Here is a 19,580-nt window from a genome sequence, read left to right as displayed (position 1 = left end):
AAGCTTAGCATCCGTAGGCCAGGAAAGTACACTCTGTCTACTGGGGCAGAAGGAGTAGAGTGAATAATCATCATCATCGTGTGTGTTAGTGCTACATAGCCTTGTAAAATTATGAGGCAGTTAGGAAAACATTGCTCTTCCTGCTTATGGGTTTAAATTTATATTTAAGAATTAATGTCTGTCCTTGAGTCATGTGTGTGTATTTGTGTTTGTACTCACAACCTGCGCATGGTTAGTCCAATAGTTACCAAATGGGCATTCAAAAGAAAACAGAGATATATCTTCAACCCTCCTGGTGGGAAGACTTTGAAGGTGGCTGGATATGGAGGACAAAAGCCAGTTGAACAATCCTCTGGAATTCTTGAAAAATTATTTTAGTTTTACTGAGTATTTATAACTTAGGGGGAGGGAATGGGGTTTGGGGGAAAACCAACACTCCCCCTCCCACCTCCCAGTAGGAAGAGGTCAGATTCTGCAATGGTGGATGGAAATTCCTGGAATGAAGGTTTGAAGCAGGAGAGAAAAATGGGCCTGAGAATAGGAGATCAGAGTTAGGAATTGGGGGCTTCTAATGAGGGGCCCTCTGGGAGGGAGTTAATGCTTAGTTGCTGTAATCTGGCCTATAAACAATGTCATGATTAGTGAACTGTTGCAAATGACTTCTCTCACATGCAGTCCCTGTAGTTCGGGTTTTTTGTTTTCTGTTTTTCCCTCAACACTTTAGTTAACGCTCAATCATACAACTCACACAGTGAAAGACGGGGCTATAAAGGAAAATGAAATATACCTATTTAAGCAGATTCTTAAATTACCTTCAAGAAAGCCCATTTAGGGACTTCCCTGGTGGTCTAGTGGTTGAGACTCTATGCTTCCACTGCAGGGGGCTTGGGTTCAATCCCTGGTCGGGGAACTAAGATCCCACATGCCCTGTGGTGAAGCCAAAAAATAAAGAAGAATAATTAATAAAAAAGGAAAGAAAGCCCATTTAACTTCTTAATGTAAACCTTCACCTTTTCCTTTTTACGGTTCATTTGGGAAATATAATAAGTAAGAGAAGGAGGTCCTGTTTTTGTTGGAAACATAAGCTTTTTTTTTTTGACTTTGTGAGAAACCATTTATTCTTTTGATTTATAAGCATATTGTACATATTCTAGTTAATACATCAAGTATATAATGTGGGAGTTCCTTTAAAATTGCTAAGACCATACATGTTAAACTCAGCTACACATTGTATTAGGCTACTAGACAAATGTCATTTTTAATACCACAACACATATATATTATACTTTTTGTTTTCACTGACAGAGGAACATGCCTTTCAAAAATATTTTATTGGATGAAACTCTCTTATTCTCAGGAAAATTTTGGTTTTTGATATAATTTATTATGCCTTTTAAAATTCTGTTTGATAAAAGCATTTGGTAAAGCATTATAAATACCTGTAAAGAAAATATAGTTTAAAATTCTGAGGGAAATATTATATAAGTTTCCTTTTCTACATTTTCACAAAAATCCACACAGGCACTAAGAAAGACTGACAAAAATATTTTATGTCTGAACAGTATGTTCCAGGTTGGAAACATTCAAACATGACTTTATTTAAACATTAAAGCTTCTCTTGATTGAACCTTTGGCTACAATCCAATGGTTGGTTGGGGTTTTAACCAGGAAAAGATACTGTCAGAAGAATGAAAAAGAAAGCTTCATACAATTAGCACTAGGTTAGGAATGGGGATAGGATGAGTTTTCATTTTTTACTGTTTATTGGCCTCTCTGGGCCTTAGCTTTATTTTTTTAGTTGAAAATTGATCTAACAACTCTCTGGTACTTTTCAGCTTTATTTAATACTTTTTCTTGTGCAGAAATTTTCAAAATTCTATCTAACACTATGTATCAAACACGTGATACTTCCAAGGACAGAGTGATACTGCAGTTCTTTCAGGAGAACATCCTACATGCATCATGGGTATTGCTCTGGAAATACCCTCATTCTGCACAAATTCAAATGGTAGAATTGGGGGTGAAAGTTTGTCTTACCAAACACACTTTAAAGCAAGTGACAGACTCTAGGGTTCTTTTCCTGATCTAGTTCAATGTAGTTCTCTTCCTGGTCCAGTGCATGTGTGGCCTTATGAAGTTCAGACTTCATGGAAGAATTGCAAACAGCAAATTCAGTGGGAGAATGCCAGTATTGTAGGTGACAGGAAGCTTTGTGAGCATATAGGGAGTGGAAAGTGAGGGGATTGGCAGTTAATGAATTAGTATAAATGAGCATCTGGGTAAGGTGAGATTAAACACATAAGTCAAACAGGATTTCAGAGCTACTTTCAGGGGTCTCAAATACCACTTTTTTTTTTTTTGGCCTATAAATTAGATCATGACAGATTCTTATAATTATGGATTATCATACAGAAAGAAGTTGGGGATATTTCTTTCCTAATGCATTTACACTTTGTACATGTTCATTAGTGCAGGAAAGGGTAAAATCAAATGCCTATTGAATGCTGACCTGTAAGGTGCCCGTGATAAGCAGCACGGAACAGGGTATCATGGGGGCATGTGTTCAAGTCTAGCTGGGCAGCTGCTACTCAGCTCCAGCCAACTGTTGCGATGAGGGAAGATGGGTCTGAGAATTAGGTTTTATGTGAAATCTCATATTTTCAATAATCACTCACATATTTAAAACATTTAACAGGCCAGACAAAATCTAGCCTTTGGGCTGCCAGCTTGTGTCCTCTGAGTTGAAGCTTGGAAACAGTTTGGTGAGGATTTGGATACTATCATCTATAAGACTGGAGAAGGGCCTTTAGTGTCAAGGAATAAACACTTAGTCTCAAAGATCCAGAAAAATCTGCTCTAATGAACATAATTTAAAAAGCAAATGAAACCTCCCACTGGCTCTCCTTATTATGAATATTTTCCTGTTATTGGTTTTCCATGTTATGAGTGGTTTCCTATTATGACTATTAAAAACATTATGATTAGGAATTTGCCAAGTCCCGAGTATAAGTTTGTTCTAAGAAAGTGGTATCAGTAGCTCTCTCAATATTTAGTTTGTGGCTGAGAAAGGAGAAGGTAATGAGGAAGAGAGGAAGGCCAGAGCTCACAGCACGAGTCACAGTCACCTTTAGATCCATGGAGACCTCTCCATGGCAAAGAAAATGCTCTAAAACTGCTCAAACCAGAAAATGCAGGGTTTGAGGCCTGTTTCTGGATCTAAATAACCCAGCCTTTCCCCAGGATGATCTAATGGCCACTTCCTGAATGAGCAGTACTTTGGAGTAGAAAGACCCAGGGTGAGTCTGGGTGTGAGTCTGATTGTGAACTCCTTCATTAGAGACTTTCCAAACCCTTCTTTGGCATCAAAATTTGAATCACCACATGGCAAAGACAGAGGACAAGCTGTTAAGAATAGTTTTCCTTCCTCTCACTTTTTGCAGATTACTTTTTCAAATTAACTGTTGCCCAGGTGATGCCTTTTCTTTTCAGACATGAAATGGGAGGCTTGAGGAGGCATTCTCATGTGGTATGAGGACCACGTCTGAACCGTGGCTCCAGAAAGAACAAAACATTTGACTTGTGCAGGCAGGGAAGATGTGTTTTGAAAGAGCTATAATCAATTCAGGAAGTTGGATTTACTGCTTGAGCTCAGAGCTTTCAACTATCCAGGTTGGGGAGAAAAAGAAAAAGTACCGCAAAGGATATTACAAGCAGAAGAATCAATGACAAAACAACCACTTCAGACACAGGCAATATCTAACGGGAAGGAAAAAGCATGACTATTTCCAACTTAGGGCCACCACTCATTTTAATTTTCCTTCCTCAGAATGTCCACCAGAGCTTGCAGCAGCCGGTCATCCCTGTGCTTATAAGGTTTCGTGTTATAGAAAACATCAACATAGTCATTATACAGACTATCCTCAGAGTCTTTAAGCTGGGAAGGTTTGTTCAGCCTTTCCAGGGCTTCATAGAAATTTTCGTAAGGGATGTTGAGCTTTGCACTTGGAGACTTCTTTGGTGATTGCTTTGGGGGTGAGTTTTTGCTGAAAGCGCTTTGTAGGAGTTGTAGCATGGCCTCAGAAGGGGCTCCCTCTGCCAGCTCATCCCTTCTGCCCCCCACACCGCTGCTGCTGGGGCTTTTGGATGCCAGAGGGTTCTCATTCAGGTTCTCTTGTGTGGGCTGCTCCTGAAACACAGAAAGCCACCGGCAAAGGGGAGAAGGCTCATTATTCAGGAGCAGGCAAGCCAGCTGCAGCACACGCCCACTGCCTGCCCCTCGAGAGGCAGTCTGGGGAGCAGAGAGAGCACAAGGCTTGGAATCACACTATCTCGGAGTTCAATCCTCATTTTCTCATTTACTGAGGCACCTTTGGCACCTTTTTAAACTCCGTGAACTTCTCCTGTAAGATGGCAATAATAATCCCTCCATTTCTGGTGGTGTTGAAGACTGAACCAGATGATGTATGTAAGCGCTTATACCTATCGGTCTCCTTCACTTGTCAGCCTGCTGTAGTAGAATTCATGTTAGGGAATTTAACAATATTGAATTCATTAATTTTAATGTCTGAATTCTGGATGAAAAAATAAATTTTAAAAGATAGTAGGGGGCTTCCCTGGTGGCACAGTGGTTGAGAGTCCGCCTGCCGATGCAGGGGACACGGGTTCGTGCCCCGGTCCGGGAAGATCCCACATGCCGCGGAGCGGCTGGGCCCGTGAGCCGTGGACGCTGAGCCTGCGCGTCCGGAGCCTGTGCTCCACAACAGGAGAGGCCACAACAGTGAGAGGCCCGCGTACCGCAAAAAAAAGATAGTAGGGTTTCATCCTATGGAAAAGAAGCAGTTTACCACTCCCACTCCCTTTCCTCCCACCCATGTTTTGGGAAGGAGCTGATAATAATGTAGGTAATAACTCGTACAGAGGCGCCAACAGTGCTGTCATGTGGGAATAGCTTTCTAGAGGCCTCTTGCTCTGTCAGGAGCTGCACTTTCAGCCTCTGAGTTGTCAGAAGGGGCCTGGGAAGAGATTGGGGTGGTGGGCGGGGAAGGGGGGAACTGGAGAAATCAGAGAAGCAGCTCTTTGTCAACGTTGTGGAAGCATTTCAGTATTTTAACAGCCAAATGGTCCTGTTAATACCCCTTAAGGAATCTTGGAGGAAGAAATACCCACAAGGTCCACCTGCCTCCAGAATTGGGAAGAGGAGGGCTCCAAGGTGGAGTCCCAGAGGAAAGCTATTCTGCAGAATGTAAACGGGCCATAATATGAGCTGAGGCCTTCTCACAGCTAGTTTATAAATTTCTTGAATAAATAATGTCTTTGTACCTTCCAAAACACCTGTCACAGAGCCAGACCTATTCAGGAAAGGACATTCTGGGAATTCTGATAACCTACCTACTACCTCTGAGGCACTGTGCTAGAGGCCTGGGGGATACAGAGATAAAGAAAATGTGTTTTCTGCCCACCATCTGATAAGGGAGAAGCCAGCAGCCTCAGTAGGCTGAGACCTAGGAACGTAACTGACTGACTTGAGCTTTCCTTGGCAACTTTCTGAGAGAAACTGTGATTCTATAGCTCCCCTTGGAGTTGCCAAGAAGTGTCAGTTAAGGAATTAGTAAAGAGAAGCCTGCATGATTTGATCAGTTGAGCCTTGGTCTTCTTTCTGTAAAATGGATATATTGAGGTCTCTCCTTTCTAGGTTACAAGGATTATACGTTAAATGAGACAATGTGAAAAATGCTTACAAACTAGGTGCAATACAAATGTTAGCTATACGTGATCATACAAAAAGACAGCTCTCTTTAAAATTTGATATTGTTATAAATGGAGAAAATTCATGTTAGAGAACTGAATAATTTTGAATTCATTCATTTTAATTTCTAACTTTCGGATAAAAGAATAAATGAATGAAACAATTTCCTATGGAAACTAAACAGTTTACTCCTACTCCCTTTCCTCCCAACCCATGTTTTTTTGTGTTTTTTTTTTTTTTGCGGTGCGCGGGCCTCTCACTGCTGTGGCCTCTCCCGTTGCGGAGCACAGGCTCCGGACGCGCAGGCTCAGCGGCCATGGCTCACGGGCCCAGCCGCTCCGCGGCATGTGGGATCTTCCCGGACCGGGACACGAACCCGTGTCTCCTGTATCGGCAGGCGGACTCTCAACCACTGCGCCACCAGGGAAGCCCTGCCAACCCATGTTTGATTCACTTCCTGCCTAAAAGTTAGGGGCAGCTTCACCCACTACACTGTCTACTACAGTTCACAAAAGAACATGCCAGTAAGAACAGAGCCACACAGACCTCCCCCGAATCCACCATCTTCTCCACCCCTCTTCGGTCATTCTGAACGGTGTTGTAGGACGTGTACACCCGGGGCTGTTTCATGTGTTCTGGTTGAGAAGAGGTCCCATGCAGAATTAGCTTCCAGTTCACGATTCTTCCTTCATTTTGCATTCTTCCAGACTAATGAGTAAGCATACATAATTTTAGTGTATGTTCTGAGCAATATAAACTCCTTCAAAATAGCTAAATTTTATAGTTTAATTTTAAAATTCTGTGCATTTCATGTGTAGAGCTCTGGGTACAAAGACAAAAATCACTGGCCTCACTCTTCCTATGAAAATAGATAGTTGACAGGTTCAAAGATTTAAAAACTGATTAATTGCCTTCAATTAAAAAAGGAGAACTCTCTACGTGAACTTTCTTTTCTATACTGGGTGTGTCCTTGAAAAGTTGACTATATCTTATATAATGAGAATTATATTTATCAATTATCAACTTGTAGAAGCATTCCATTGGGGAAAAAAAAAGTCTGCAGAGTAATATAAATAGCCCTCAGCATTAAGCAGTCCTTAAGAGCTGTATATTTATGGGAAGAGTAATAATTTTCACAGGCTCAACAATTATGTTAAAAATAATGCTGAAATCTAAAATATCTTTTAAAAAAATCTAAAATATCTTTAAAAATAATCTAAAATTATAGAATCAGATTTTGCAGACTTGGTATAAAATAGTCCCATCTTGGTAAACAGATTTTCTTAGTTTCCTTATGGTGAAACTGAGTAAAAGAATGGAAGCCAAGGTCAGGAACAGGACCATAAACTAAGAATGTTTTCTTGTTCTCCCTTTGAGAGCAGAAATTTTTACAACTTCCATTGCTAAATCACAATTTTAGCAGTCTTTAGATGAAAGCTATTCTCAGAGAAAAAAAAAGTAACAATGACTGTAGAATTTTTATTAACTTAAGTAACATCTCCAGGAATTTAAAATCATTTATTTTAAAAAAGTTATCTAGACATTGAATCTGGTGCTACTGGTACTTATAACACTGCTATCTCAGAATAACTTGGACCTGAAAAACCACTCATTTATATGCTCACCTATAGAAAATGCTGGAGAAATGATATAAAAATAAATAATTCAAATGTATTTGGCTTTTTGCTCAGACACTTTATTTTTGGGACTGTGTGTTACAATTATAGAAGAAAATCAGTGTTAGCAAACAGAAAGAAAACTGAGAAATGCTTTTGTTTCATAACTGAAACAAAACCAAAAAAGTCGTATTAAATAAGATATGTTATCTAACAAGTAGGCTACTTTTAAATAGCCACTGCAGTAAATATTGCTAAGAGTTCTGTCATATGACCCCAGCAGAGTGTCATAGCAAAGTTGGTGTAGCATTTAACTATGGTTGTAAATACAACTGATTCTGGTGGCTGAGTAGGTCATGTGGCTGGCTGTGTTTTGACATGACATGGGTATACTTGGATTTGCCCCACAGTCTGTCACATTGTGTATCAAAATATATTTTCTTCCTTCTTATATGGCTGGTGCCTAATTTTTTTAAATTTATATTCTATATAGCCAAGTGGGGAGAGCTTGAAACACTAAACTTTCTCCTTACCTCTATAAGGAGTGATCAAATTTCCTTTGGGCCCTTTCTTATGCACTAACTTTAGAAGAGCTTCAGAGTGTTTAAAAGTGAGCTTGTGGTTCTGTATCCTTTCATTCATACTTACAATGTCTGTAATTCCCAAAGTCCAAGTGCCTATGGGATTCTCTCCCCATGTGTGAACAGACATGAAGTCCCAATTCTTAAAGCCATTAGGAGATGTATCCCGCTCTCTTTCAGCCAACAGTACGGTGCTGGTTCCTGTTTTCATGCAAGCATCACAAATTAACAAGTGTCCTAACAGATCTGATAGTAGGACACACTTTAGCATTTGATAACTGAAAATAGAAGCCGGGTAAAACTAGCCCTCTTAATTTTCCCTTTGAGTATAATACTAGGATGGAGACATTCTCAGGAAATAAAAAAGTTTTTATTCACCGTACTTAGTGCATTGCCTGACATATAATAAGCTGTCAATAAATATTGTAGAAAAATAAATAATGGATGAATATATTGAGTAAGGTTTATCTGAATAAGGAGAATTCAGAGAACTATGTTTATGAACTACATTAAAGAAGAGCATCAAAGACCTAACATACATATTAATGGAACTATCATTTTGAAATTTAAGAGGAAGTTTTGAAAATTTAATAGGTGCCTGAGTCTATAATGTAGCATAGACATAATAAAATAAAGCCATATATAATTTAATCTCTTGTCATATAAAAGCTACTAGTAAAAGTAGTTTACTAGTAAGAGTAGTTACTCTAAATTTTCAAATCCAAGTTCTCTATAGATCAATAAATAATATTTTTAAAAGAAAGTGTCAAATGAACTATAGGGCCATTAATGAAAAAGCATTCTGCCAATATTTCAGGCCAATTCCAAGGTATTAAGGAAGCATAATTCCAGAATTAACAGAACTTACTCCAAACCTCTAGGAAGTTCATATCCTGGAAGGGCATTATAGAGATAGTTCATCTTTCTCATACATCACTTATGGGAATTAAATTTAGTCAGTTGAACCCTACTAAAACATGAAAAAGGATTAGGACAGCTTCTCCTGGTTGGATCATGGTTTATGTTTCACAAGCTCTTTACCATCTATGATCTTGTCTGACTTAGTAACCTTTCAGGAGAGGACAAATTGTCCATATGTCGTATCATATGCCTTAATCATATAATTGTGGAAAATTTGTTAGTCTCCTCAACTCTCTTTCATGGATCAGAATTCTCAGTTTTTCCACTTAATTCCTTGGATGAGACTGATATATCTGTCAGCTTAATTATTAGAGTAATTTTCACTAATGTGTTACCTGAGAGAAATGAATGATAGATCAGTGACCTGGGATAATGAGCACAGTTTGAAAATGCATAACTCAGAAGGGTTTATTAATTGGTATTATTTGAATAGGCCTCATTCTTTGCTTATCTAAGGATCAGTTTGAATGAGCAGAGCAGAGTTCTGATGCAAAAAAAAACCAAACAAACATATTTTTTAAGACCTGAAAGTGTCTATGGGAAGACTTAGGTCTATATATAAACAAAAATCAATCATTGATTTGAAATCATTTAATTTATACTGAAAAATTTAAACACATAATTTAGAAGAAATTGAATTTTGTTTTGTTTTGTTGAAATTTACCAGCAGCAGAAGTGAGGGTGACATGAAGGTCTCCTCTGCGGGAATATTCAATTGTTGCTTCAAATTGCACATGTTCCAGTGACTTGATAGCATTTTCTTGTCCTTCACAAGCTCTTGTTGGAATTTCTATGATAACTTCTCCATTAGCTTTCAGGGCTCTAAATACATTAAAGAATCATCACTGAACAAAGTGTATCTCTTCTTCCTTGCATTTTATGGAAATATGTACACAACACTCTTAAGGAGATACTCAGCTAGGCTTGTTGTCTCTCTCTATTACGAGTAGAAACCAATTCAGGATTAGGTATAAAGTAATTTTAATGCACAAGAAAATGATAAGGTTTTTCTGGAAATAGAAAAAACAATTCTACAATTTATATGGAACCACAAAAGACTATAAATAGCCAAATCAACCCCAAGAAAGAAGATCAAAGCTGGAGGAATCACACTTCTTAATTTCAAAATATAATACAAAGCTACAGCAATCAAAACAGTATGGTACTGAAGGAAAAAAAGCACTAATTCGAAAGGATACATGCATCCCAGTATTCATAGCACCATTATTTATAATTGCCAAGATATGGAAGCAGCTTAAGTGTCTATCAACAGATAAATGGATAAAGACGATGTGATACACACACACACATACGATGGAATACTAACCAGCCATAAAAAAAAAATGAAATTTTGCCATTTGCAACAACATGGCTGGACTTGGTGAATACTATGCTAAGTGAAATAAGTCAGAGAAAGACAAATGCTGTATGATATCACTTATATGTGGAATCTAAAATACACAACAAACTAGTAAATATAACAAAAAAGAAACAGACTCACAGATATAGAGAACAAACTAGTGGTTACCAGTGTGGAGAGGGAAGTGGAGGGGCAATACAGGGGTAGGGGATTAAGAGGTATAAACTCTTAGGTATAAAATAAGCTATAAGGTATATTGTACAACACAGGGAATATAACCAATATTTTATAATAATTATAAATGGAGTATAAACTTTAAAAATTGTAAATCACTATATTTTACATCTGCAACTTATATAATATTGTACATCAACTATACTTCAAAAGAAAAAAGTATAGTACTGGCATAAAGACAGAAATAGAACAGAATAGAGATCCCAGACATAAACCCACCCATTAGACCTGAAACTGTAAAACTCCTAGAAGAAAACAGGGAAAAAGCTTCATGACATTGGTCTTGGCACTGATTTAATGGATATGACATTAAAAGCACAGGCAGCACACACACAAAAAATAAACGAGTAGGACTACATCAAACTAAAAAGCCTCTGCACAGCAAAGGAAACAATCAAACTGAAATGGCAACCTGCAGAATGGTAGACAATATCTGATAAAGGGTTAATCTCTAAAATATATAAGAACTCCTACAACTCAATAGCAAAAAAACCAACAACCTGATTCAAAAATGAACTAAGGACCTAAATTAACATTTCTCCAAAGAGGACATACAAATGACCAATAGGTATGTGAAAAAAAAATGTTTACCATCATTAATCATCAGGGAAATGCAAATCAAAACCCACATCAAAACACCTGTCAAGGGGCTTCCCTGGTGGCGCAGTGGTTGAGATTCCGCCTGCCGATGCAAGGGACATGGGTTCCATGCCCCGGTCTGGGAAGATCCCACATGCCACGGAGCAGCTGGGCCCGTGAGCTATGGCCGCTGAGCCTGCGTGTCCGGAGCCTGTGCTCCGCAACGGGAGAGGCCACAACAGTGAGAGGCCCCGCGTACCGCAAAAAAAAAAAACACCTGTTAAGAGTCAGATGACTATTACTAAAAAAAAGAAAAAAGACAAAGTGTTGATGAGCATGTGGAGAAATTGGAGCCCTTGCACAATTGGTGGGAGTGCAAAATGGTACAGCCACTATGGAAAACAGTATGAAGTTTCCTAAAAAAAAATAAAACTGCCGTATGATACAGCAGTCTCACTTCTGGATATTTATCACAAGAATTGAAACCAGGATCTCAGAGATATTAGCACTCCCATGTTCATTGCAGTATTAGTCACAATAGCCAAGATGTGGAAACAACCTAGATATTCATCAACAGATGAATGGATAAAGAATGTGTAATATTCCATACATACAATGGAATATTAGCTTTAAAAAAGAAGGAAATTCTGCTTTATGTGACAATATGGATACAACTTGAGGACATTGTGCTGAGTGAATAAACCAGTCACAGGTAGATAAATATTGCATGATTCTACTTATATGAGGAATCTAAAATACTCATAGAATCAAAGAGTGGAATGTTGGTTGCCTGAGGCTTGTGGGGGGAATGGAGAGTTCCTAATCACTGGGCATAAACTTTAAGCAAGATAAATAAGTTCTAGAGATCAGTTGTACATTGTACCTATAGTTAACAATTATGTATTGTACACTTAAAATTTAAGAGGGTAGATCTCATGTTAAGACTTCTTAACACAATAAAATAAAAAGGGAAAAAAGGAAAAAAAATGTTAAGGAAGACACAGATACTTAAATACAATGCTATTTGCCATGGCATTGAATTCAAGCAGATTTGCCTTATAGCCTTCAAAAAGTGGTCCAATACTGAAATATACCCTCTTAAGAAATGATTTTCTCTCCCTAATGCAGGCCCTCCAAGCCTCCCACCCTTGGGTATTTTGTGTGAGTGGGTCTTCAGTATAATTGCAGTTGCCTTGATACGAGATTCTGCTTCCGTAGCTAGATGTAGTGGGAGAGGTGTCGTCTAATTGAAAGCCATATGATAGAAGATCCTTCACGGAAGGAAAGTCATGAATCACAAAGCACTGTGGCATGAAGCGAGGTTCTTTTGGAAGTAGGTTTGGGCTAACACTGGTTGGCAAGTACTGCATTTCATCATTTCTAAGATGCATTAAAAAAAACTTTAACATCTTTGAATTTGGAATGAATATTAAAGAACTGATGGTTGGTAATAGTTTAATTGGCAATGATTTTTCTTAGTGATATATAAAACAATTGTGCACATTAACTTACTGCTATCTGGTTGGTAGGCTATGAGAGGAAAATACAAATATGTTAACGTGATTTGCAAATCTTTGATCTCTGTGATTCCTCATGGACACACAGGGAACACTGACAAATGCCATCTCCATCTACTTCGGAAGGGTAGGTGAGAAAAATTAGGCAGAGTGACAAATGTCATACTCAAATAGTGCCATGGGCGCACATTTGTTTAAAATTCCTGGAGACACTTACCTGGGCTCAAAGTCATTGTCCTTTACAACACATTCCTTCTTCTCAGGCACACTGCTCCAGGTCCTGGGATCAGCTAAATCCACCAGAGCTTTGGCATTTAGCAACCCGAATCCAAATCGACTATTCACCATCAAGCCTGCTCCATTCTTTTTCCATCCAGGGTTATTGGCCAGTGGGTCATACTCAGAGGTCCAGACAACCAAGTGCTGCATATCTCGCCAGGTGAGATTTGGACTGGAGAGGAAGTGACCCAAAGAATCTTTAAGGGACAAAAAGAAGTTTCCTTGCAAAAGCAAGTGCTAAAAACAATCATCTCCATTCAGAGATGATGAGGTATCTTTTGCAACTGTGCTTATGTAAATTTTGTGTGTATCACTATTGTTATGTCTTTCATTCATAATTTAAAATTCAGTCTTGAAAACTTCTCCTCATACCATATAAGTTACAATCTTAGCATGAGTAAAATTGGTTTTCAGCATTGTAGAAAAGTAGAACTTGGCCCCTGATTCCTATGTACTTACATTTAACTGGAGCAAAAATTAAAAATGACAGCACTTCCTTTGTGCCCTCCAATCTTCTGCTGTTCATTAACAGCCTTAGTATTTTCAGCATTATGAACCCACAGTTGAGCTTTTGACTTCCTTCTTAGGAACACTCAGATTTAGACATGGGCTGGCTACCTACTCTTAAATATATATATATATATATATTTTTTTTTTTTTTTTTTTTTTTTTAATTTTTCTTTTTTTGCGGTACGCAGGCCTCTCACTGTCGTGGCCTCTCCCGACACGGAGCACAGGCTCCGGACGCGCAGGCTCAGCGGCCATGGCTCACGGGCCCAGCCGCTCCGCGGCATGTGGGATCCTCCAGACCGGGGCACGAACCCGTGTCCCCTGCATCGGCAGGCGGACTCTCAACCACTGCGCCACCAGGGAAGCCCAACTCTTAAATATTTTTTATCTCTTTTCTTTATATAGCAAAAGTGTCAAGAAGCTCTTAGCTACTTGAGATCATTCTTACAAGGCACCATGCTGAATAGTGTGGGGATATTCAAGGAGGTAGTTCATGTTTTTAAGAAGTGTACAATCAAGTAAATGAACTAAGTCTTTCAATAACTATAATATATCTGCTGAATGCTGTATTCATAGCATAATGTACTGTAGAACTTTGAAGAGAAAGAATTCTTTTGGGATGGAAAGATCTAGGATGGCTTTTCTAGGAGGAAATATTTGAGTTGATTTTTAAAGGGTGGGTAGAATGTCAAAAAGTTGAAAGAGAGAGAACAGGGGATGAGGCAATGGGTCAAAATCTCTGACAGGGGAAGGATAGGATGTGACCAGAGTACAGTGAATAGTCTTGTTTACTGAAGCAAGGAAGAGGTGAGCTGGAGTACTGAGCCGGATGGTGAGGGCCTTGAATGCCAGGAAAAGGAGCTTATACTTTATCGTTTGGGTAAAGGGGAGCCATTCAGGATTTTTGAGCAAGGGAATGGTATAATGAGGAGTCTTGGCAAAATTAATTTAGCAGCAATATAAAGATAAATCAGAGATGCATGGGATTGTCAGGTCTGTTATAATGAATATGAAACCTTCCCTGATCACCCTATTTAAGATTTCAATTCTCCCCAAATACTCCTGAGCTCCCTTGCCTTGCTATACTTTTTTTTTCTTTCATAGTGCTTATCATCTTCTAACATACTGAGCAACTCATTTGTTTTGTGTATTATTAATGTCTGTCTCCCCTGCTAGAATCAGCTGGGAGAAGGGCTGAGATTTTTATCCATCTTGTTCTCTGATGTGTACCAAGCACTCAGAAGTATGCCAGGCGCAGGGTATATATGCTTGGGAAATATCGGTTGGTTGGATGATTGAGTGTGTGCAAGTGTTTAACTAGCCTTAAATACAATTTTAAAACTTACTGCTATTAGTCATTAGAGTCTTTCATGATCTCAAGCTTTTCCTTAGCTTTGAGACCTGCATTGTTTCTACCAAGCCAATCAAGCATTATTTATTAAATAAAAAATGCCTAAGTGTTGAGTCTTCAAGGTTTCTATCTTACCATTAGGTTGTGAAACAACCATCAGGGGAATCTGTCTCAACTTGCTATCTTCTCCCCAGAGCCCATCATGGACTGGTTTAACAAACCCCTGGTGACAAGCAAGAGTCAATACACATTCCTAAACACTGAGGAGTCTGTTGCTGACTAAGATCTAAGTCCTCATCATGAGCGCTGCAAAGGCTCTATCTGGTGGGCCTCATGGGGAAGCTGTCCTCTCCACCCCAGTTTGAGTGCACAGCCCGTGCATCACCATCTCTGAAGGGAGCTGCGGTCAAGGACTCAGGCCTTCCTCCCCCATCAAGCTTTTCCCATATTTACATTCCTAGGCCCTGCGCCTTCGTGCCTAGGTCTCCTTATCTGAGGCCTTGGGCAAAGCTCTTCTTCAGGCCCTCAGCCAAGGCCTCCTAATGGGGGAGGAGAAGGAACCTCGAAGATACTTCTCCCCACTCTGACTCAGTACCCAGTACTTCTCCACTCCAAGCCTTCCCCCTCACCCTACCCCACCCCAGAGTCCATAAAGCTACCAGAGCCTTCTGTTGGGGCTTCCTCAACAGTGAGACAACCCCCATGCCCATGCTTTCACCTGACCATCAGCTGGTGCACCTTTCCATGGGGGAAAATGGAATAGGGAGAGTCAGTGTTTTCTCTGGTTTTAGACTCTGGCCTTTACCATCACAGTAAGTGATGAAAGGCTTAACTCTTTCATTTTTGGTCTGTTGCTTTAAAGCTACCCTGACCCCTGGCAGCTCAATATGCTTTCTCTCTGCTCAGCTGAGCTCCTGACAAACAGCTCCTGACAAACACTCTCCTGACAATTCAAGAGAGTGACTGATAAAGGCCTGAACCTACTGAATCAAAATATCTGAGGGCAGGGCATGATTTTCTATGTATATTGGAAAAAAACTGTCTAGGCAGTTTTATGTTATACCTAAAATAATAGGAGTTGGAAGAAAGAATACAAGCATATAACTAATTAAGACAATTAGGGGTCAGAATAGGGAGTAATAGAAGGCACATTAAATTATATTCTACTGCCAAAGACCTGTGTGATCTTAAGCAAAGCACTTCATCTCCCTGGGCCTGAGTGGACTCATCTATAAGATGAGTGGTTGAGTATGACAATCTTGAAAATTCCATATTATTCAGAGCTCCAGTCTGCCCAATACCATACATACTTCATTGTAGATCTTGTTTCCACATTGGCCATCCCACACGGAGGAATAATTAACTAGCTGAGCAGAAGTGGCTTATTTTCTGAAAGTGGAAACTAGTTCTGGCCTATATGGCACTTTATTGAAATTCTTGCTTCCAGTCTTTTAAAGGGAGTTTTAGGTAAAAGCCTCTTATCAAGGGGGTCTCTGGGCAACACACCAATTTCCCACTTGGACTCTCAGTGCGGGTGTGTGTGTGTGTGTGTGTGTGTGTGTGTGTGTGTGTGTGTGTGTAGGTTGGGATGAGGATATGTAGTAAGGAGGCATGGTCTTGATAATCATGATAATCGAACACAAAGCAGATTTTCTACATTTCTACAGTTAGAGAATTGTTTTTTATTTAGTTGCAGATTTTGTTTTTTAATTTTCTTTTACCTATTCTTTGCAAAATATTCAAAGAGGCTTCATTGTCATGCAATTAGGAAAATTAAGCCTATTTTTCATTTGAGTGAGTGCATTTGGTAAATGAAAAGGAGCTTCTAACAATAGTGCATCTCATTCCTGACAGTCTTCCTCTGTTAATTAGCAACTCACTCCTCAGTGGCATCCAGAATAATTAAATTTTTTAAAAATTACATTGGGTTGCTAATCAAGGCTGTGTTTATAGAAAATAAGGGCTTTGGAATTAAACACTGAAATTAAGCATTGCTTCTAATTAGAAGAGTGTCGGTAAAGTAATCTGGAGACAAAACTCTAAGGGGAAAAATCTTAAAGGCTACGTGGGTTAGCCTCTAATCACAATTAGATAAGCCTAGATGTTGAAGATTTTCTAACCTAGAGACTTTCCAACATTTCGCAATCCACTGAGTCAAGGATTTCTTTGATGTGATTTACCCAAAGGTTTCACGCAACTTTGAAAGTCCGTTTCCCATCCTCTAACCTTTAATGAAAACAGAAGATTGGTTCATCTGTTTGTTTAATACCTCCAAAGATGTGAAGGGATTCAATGTTTCACTTTTTGTTCTTTATTAAAAATTATTCTGATTCTTTGCTCTCCCCTCAAAAGACAGGTTACTGTCTGCCATCTTTCTTAAGTATAATAGTACCACAGGCATTTATCCAAGGAATTCCTGTCTCTTAGTGTGTGTGTGTGTGTGTGTGTGTGTGTGTGTGTGTGTGTGTGCGTGTGTGTATTATTTATAATATATATATATATATTTCCAGGATATGCCTATTAAGTATCCTAATGGGCATCTTTACAGTCACAGCCCAGTGAGATTGTAGGAAAATACAGTTGTAAGGTAACCCTTCATAGCAGCTGTTTCTCAAATTTTGGCTAAGGTAACTACCAGCATAAACATTGCCTGGAATATCAGAAACTTCTGAATCTGAGTCACTGGCCGTTGGACCCGGGAATCTGCAAACTAAATAAACACCCAAGGTGATGACTGTATGCTGGTGTTTGAGAAACACTCTTTTAGGGAAGGAAAGTATTCCTCTGTACATTTGCCCCAGAAATTATTCTTTGAGCCAGAAATCATTCTTTCTCCTTCCCTCTCCTCTTCCCTTTCCCCAGAGTCCCATATTTAATGCAGCATAGTAAGTAATATGCATGACAGGAGCCTTTTATTCAGAACTCATAAATATGAGTTAAGATGTTTCTTTATCAGTCTCAATCTTCTTAACTCCTCTTTCTTTGAGGGGATGAACTTTCCCCTCCCTCACAGGACTATAGGAGGCAGTGTCCCGTAGCTGCTGGTAGTACAGGCTTTGGGGTCAGACAGACCTAAGTTTGAATCTTTTGTGGAAACTTGGTTACATTTCTCAACCTCTCTAAGTCTCAGTTTCTTCCTTAGTAAAATGCAATTAATAATTTCTGTGTCACAAGACTGTTGTAAGGATTAGAGTTGGTCTTGTATATAAAGAGGTTAGCACAGTGTCCGGCCATGGTAAGAGGCTGATAAATACTGAATGTTATTATCCTTGATAAATTTAGCCCAGAGTTGTTCTTCAGTCTCCATAGTTGTTCCTTGAGGAGAAGCACATGGTTAAATGATTCTTCCAATCTTGATTGTCTAGGGACTCTTCTAGAAATTCTGGCATTCAGATTTTCTGAAATAGTCATTTGGGTATAGACAATTGAATGGAGCTAAGAAAACTGCCCAGTTGAGAACAGACATCCCAATAATCTGTATGTACTTTGGCAGGAAGTTTATGAATGTTAAGATAGATTATGGCCATCTTACTGATGATTGAATCAAAACGAAAAGAATTAAATTCTTATTACATGCACCAGGGAGATCATAGACTCTTAATGTCTCTTAAATCGTGAGCAGTGTGAGAATCTGATGGAACCTACAAACCATTCCCCCCAAAATGCCAGACACGCACTCCCAAACATTTCTGCATCTAGTTTCAAAGAAGTTCATGGACCCCACGTATTTCATAACAATCCATGGAGCCCCTGCTTTATACATAGTCCATTAGGAATTAACTGAGATTAATAAGGCTAGATCATTCTTAATCACTTTCTCCTTATACAGAAATAGAAGGTTTGAAATTTTAGAAGTCAGAGATTACACTTTTAAAATTTCAGTTCTTGGTCAAAATAACATTACATCTGTTCAGCTAGATGGGTGTTTCTACTATTCTGGTCACTAGACAAGGATGGGCTAGGTCTGGCTAGTTACATTTGCATGCATCTGATAGGTGTTGGGTAGGGAAGACAAGATTTTAAGGATGGTTTTCTTTTAAAAGCTCCCTGGAGCTAAAAACTTGTATCCTAAAATCATAAATATCATGATCTTGTTTCACTACGTGTGTATAACTACTTGCCTTTATAGGACCTTATTTCTTTCACTCTGGACCTCTTACCACCAACCTCAGCAATTCATGTTAGATGATCTCTATATGCTGATACCTTCAGTTTCAAGCTGGAGGATTTTGTAAAGGGAAAAGGTTCGAAAAAAAATAATCTGATCTGACCCTTCCATTCTATAGATGATAAATTGAGCCCTCTTAATTTGTCTAAGGTCACATAGCTAGTGATACGCCTAGAACTTGAAGCCAGGTGTTCCTTGCACTTTTCACTGCTTAGATTATCTTTCCTCAAATTTGGTTTGGGTCTGCTGATGCCAGTCAAAGCTTGTGTCTTTAGACTTTGCCCTCTGTCCATCCCCTTCCTGTTACAACTGGACTCAGATTCTGAACATAGCTTTTCTGTTGGATTCAAGAGCTTCAGATTTCCCTGTTTCTGATCGGGCATCTGGATTTGCTCTTCCTTTATCAGTATCTTTCCAGCCCCTCCAAGTAGGTAGACTCTTGATACAAGCCTTACTAGGCCTATCTTTCTTAGCCGCTGTGGCCGTTTCATAACTGAGATACCAGGGACTAAACCACAACTCCACAGGTGGCTCCAGGGCTCCTGGAACAATGCTGGACTCTCCTCAGCAGCTGCAGGGCTTTTCCAGCTATGGCCCGGGCCAAGGAGTTCTGTTCTTCTACTACTGTGAACCTCACCTCATCTACTGAACCTGACATGAAGGAACTGCTTTGTCCTCTCTGTAGAGAATATGGATGTTCTTCTAAGATAACTTCCTT

The 19,580-nt window shown here is 39.2% G+C and overlaps 1 protein-coding gene across 1 annotated transcript in view; it reads right to left on the bottom strand.

The window, feature by feature from the left end:
• Positions 1–1,078: 1,078 nt before the first annotated feature.
• The window catches only part of PCSK1 (proprotein convertase subtilisin/kexin type 1), a 42,925-nt gene continuing 24,423 nt past the window's right edge, over positions 1,079–19,580 (bottom strand). Inside the window, exons 10-14 of the mRNA XM_060009132.1 lie at positions 12,772–13,005; positions 9,529–9,686; positions 8,011–8,144; positions 6,293–6,454; positions 1,079–4,186 (exon numbers count right to left, since the gene is read on the bottom strand). Coding sequence (XP_059865115.1) covers positions 3,809–4,186; positions 6,293–6,454; positions 8,011–8,144; positions 9,529–9,686; positions 12,772–13,005 — 1,066 coding nt within the window. The 3' untranslated portion in view covers positions 1,079–3,808. The remainder of the gene's footprint in view (positions 4,187–6,292; positions 6,455–8,010; positions 8,145–9,528; positions 9,687–12,771; positions 13,006–19,580) is intronic.

Source organism: Delphinus delphis, chromosome 3 (assembly GCF_949987515.2).
Source record: "Delphinus delphis chromosome 3, mDelDel1.2, whole genome shotgun sequence".
Taxonomy (NCBI): domain Eukaryota; kingdom Metazoa; phylum Chordata; class Mammalia; order Artiodactyla; family Delphinidae; genus Delphinus; species Delphinus delphis.
This window is presented reverse-complemented; position numbering and strand designations above follow the sequence as displayed.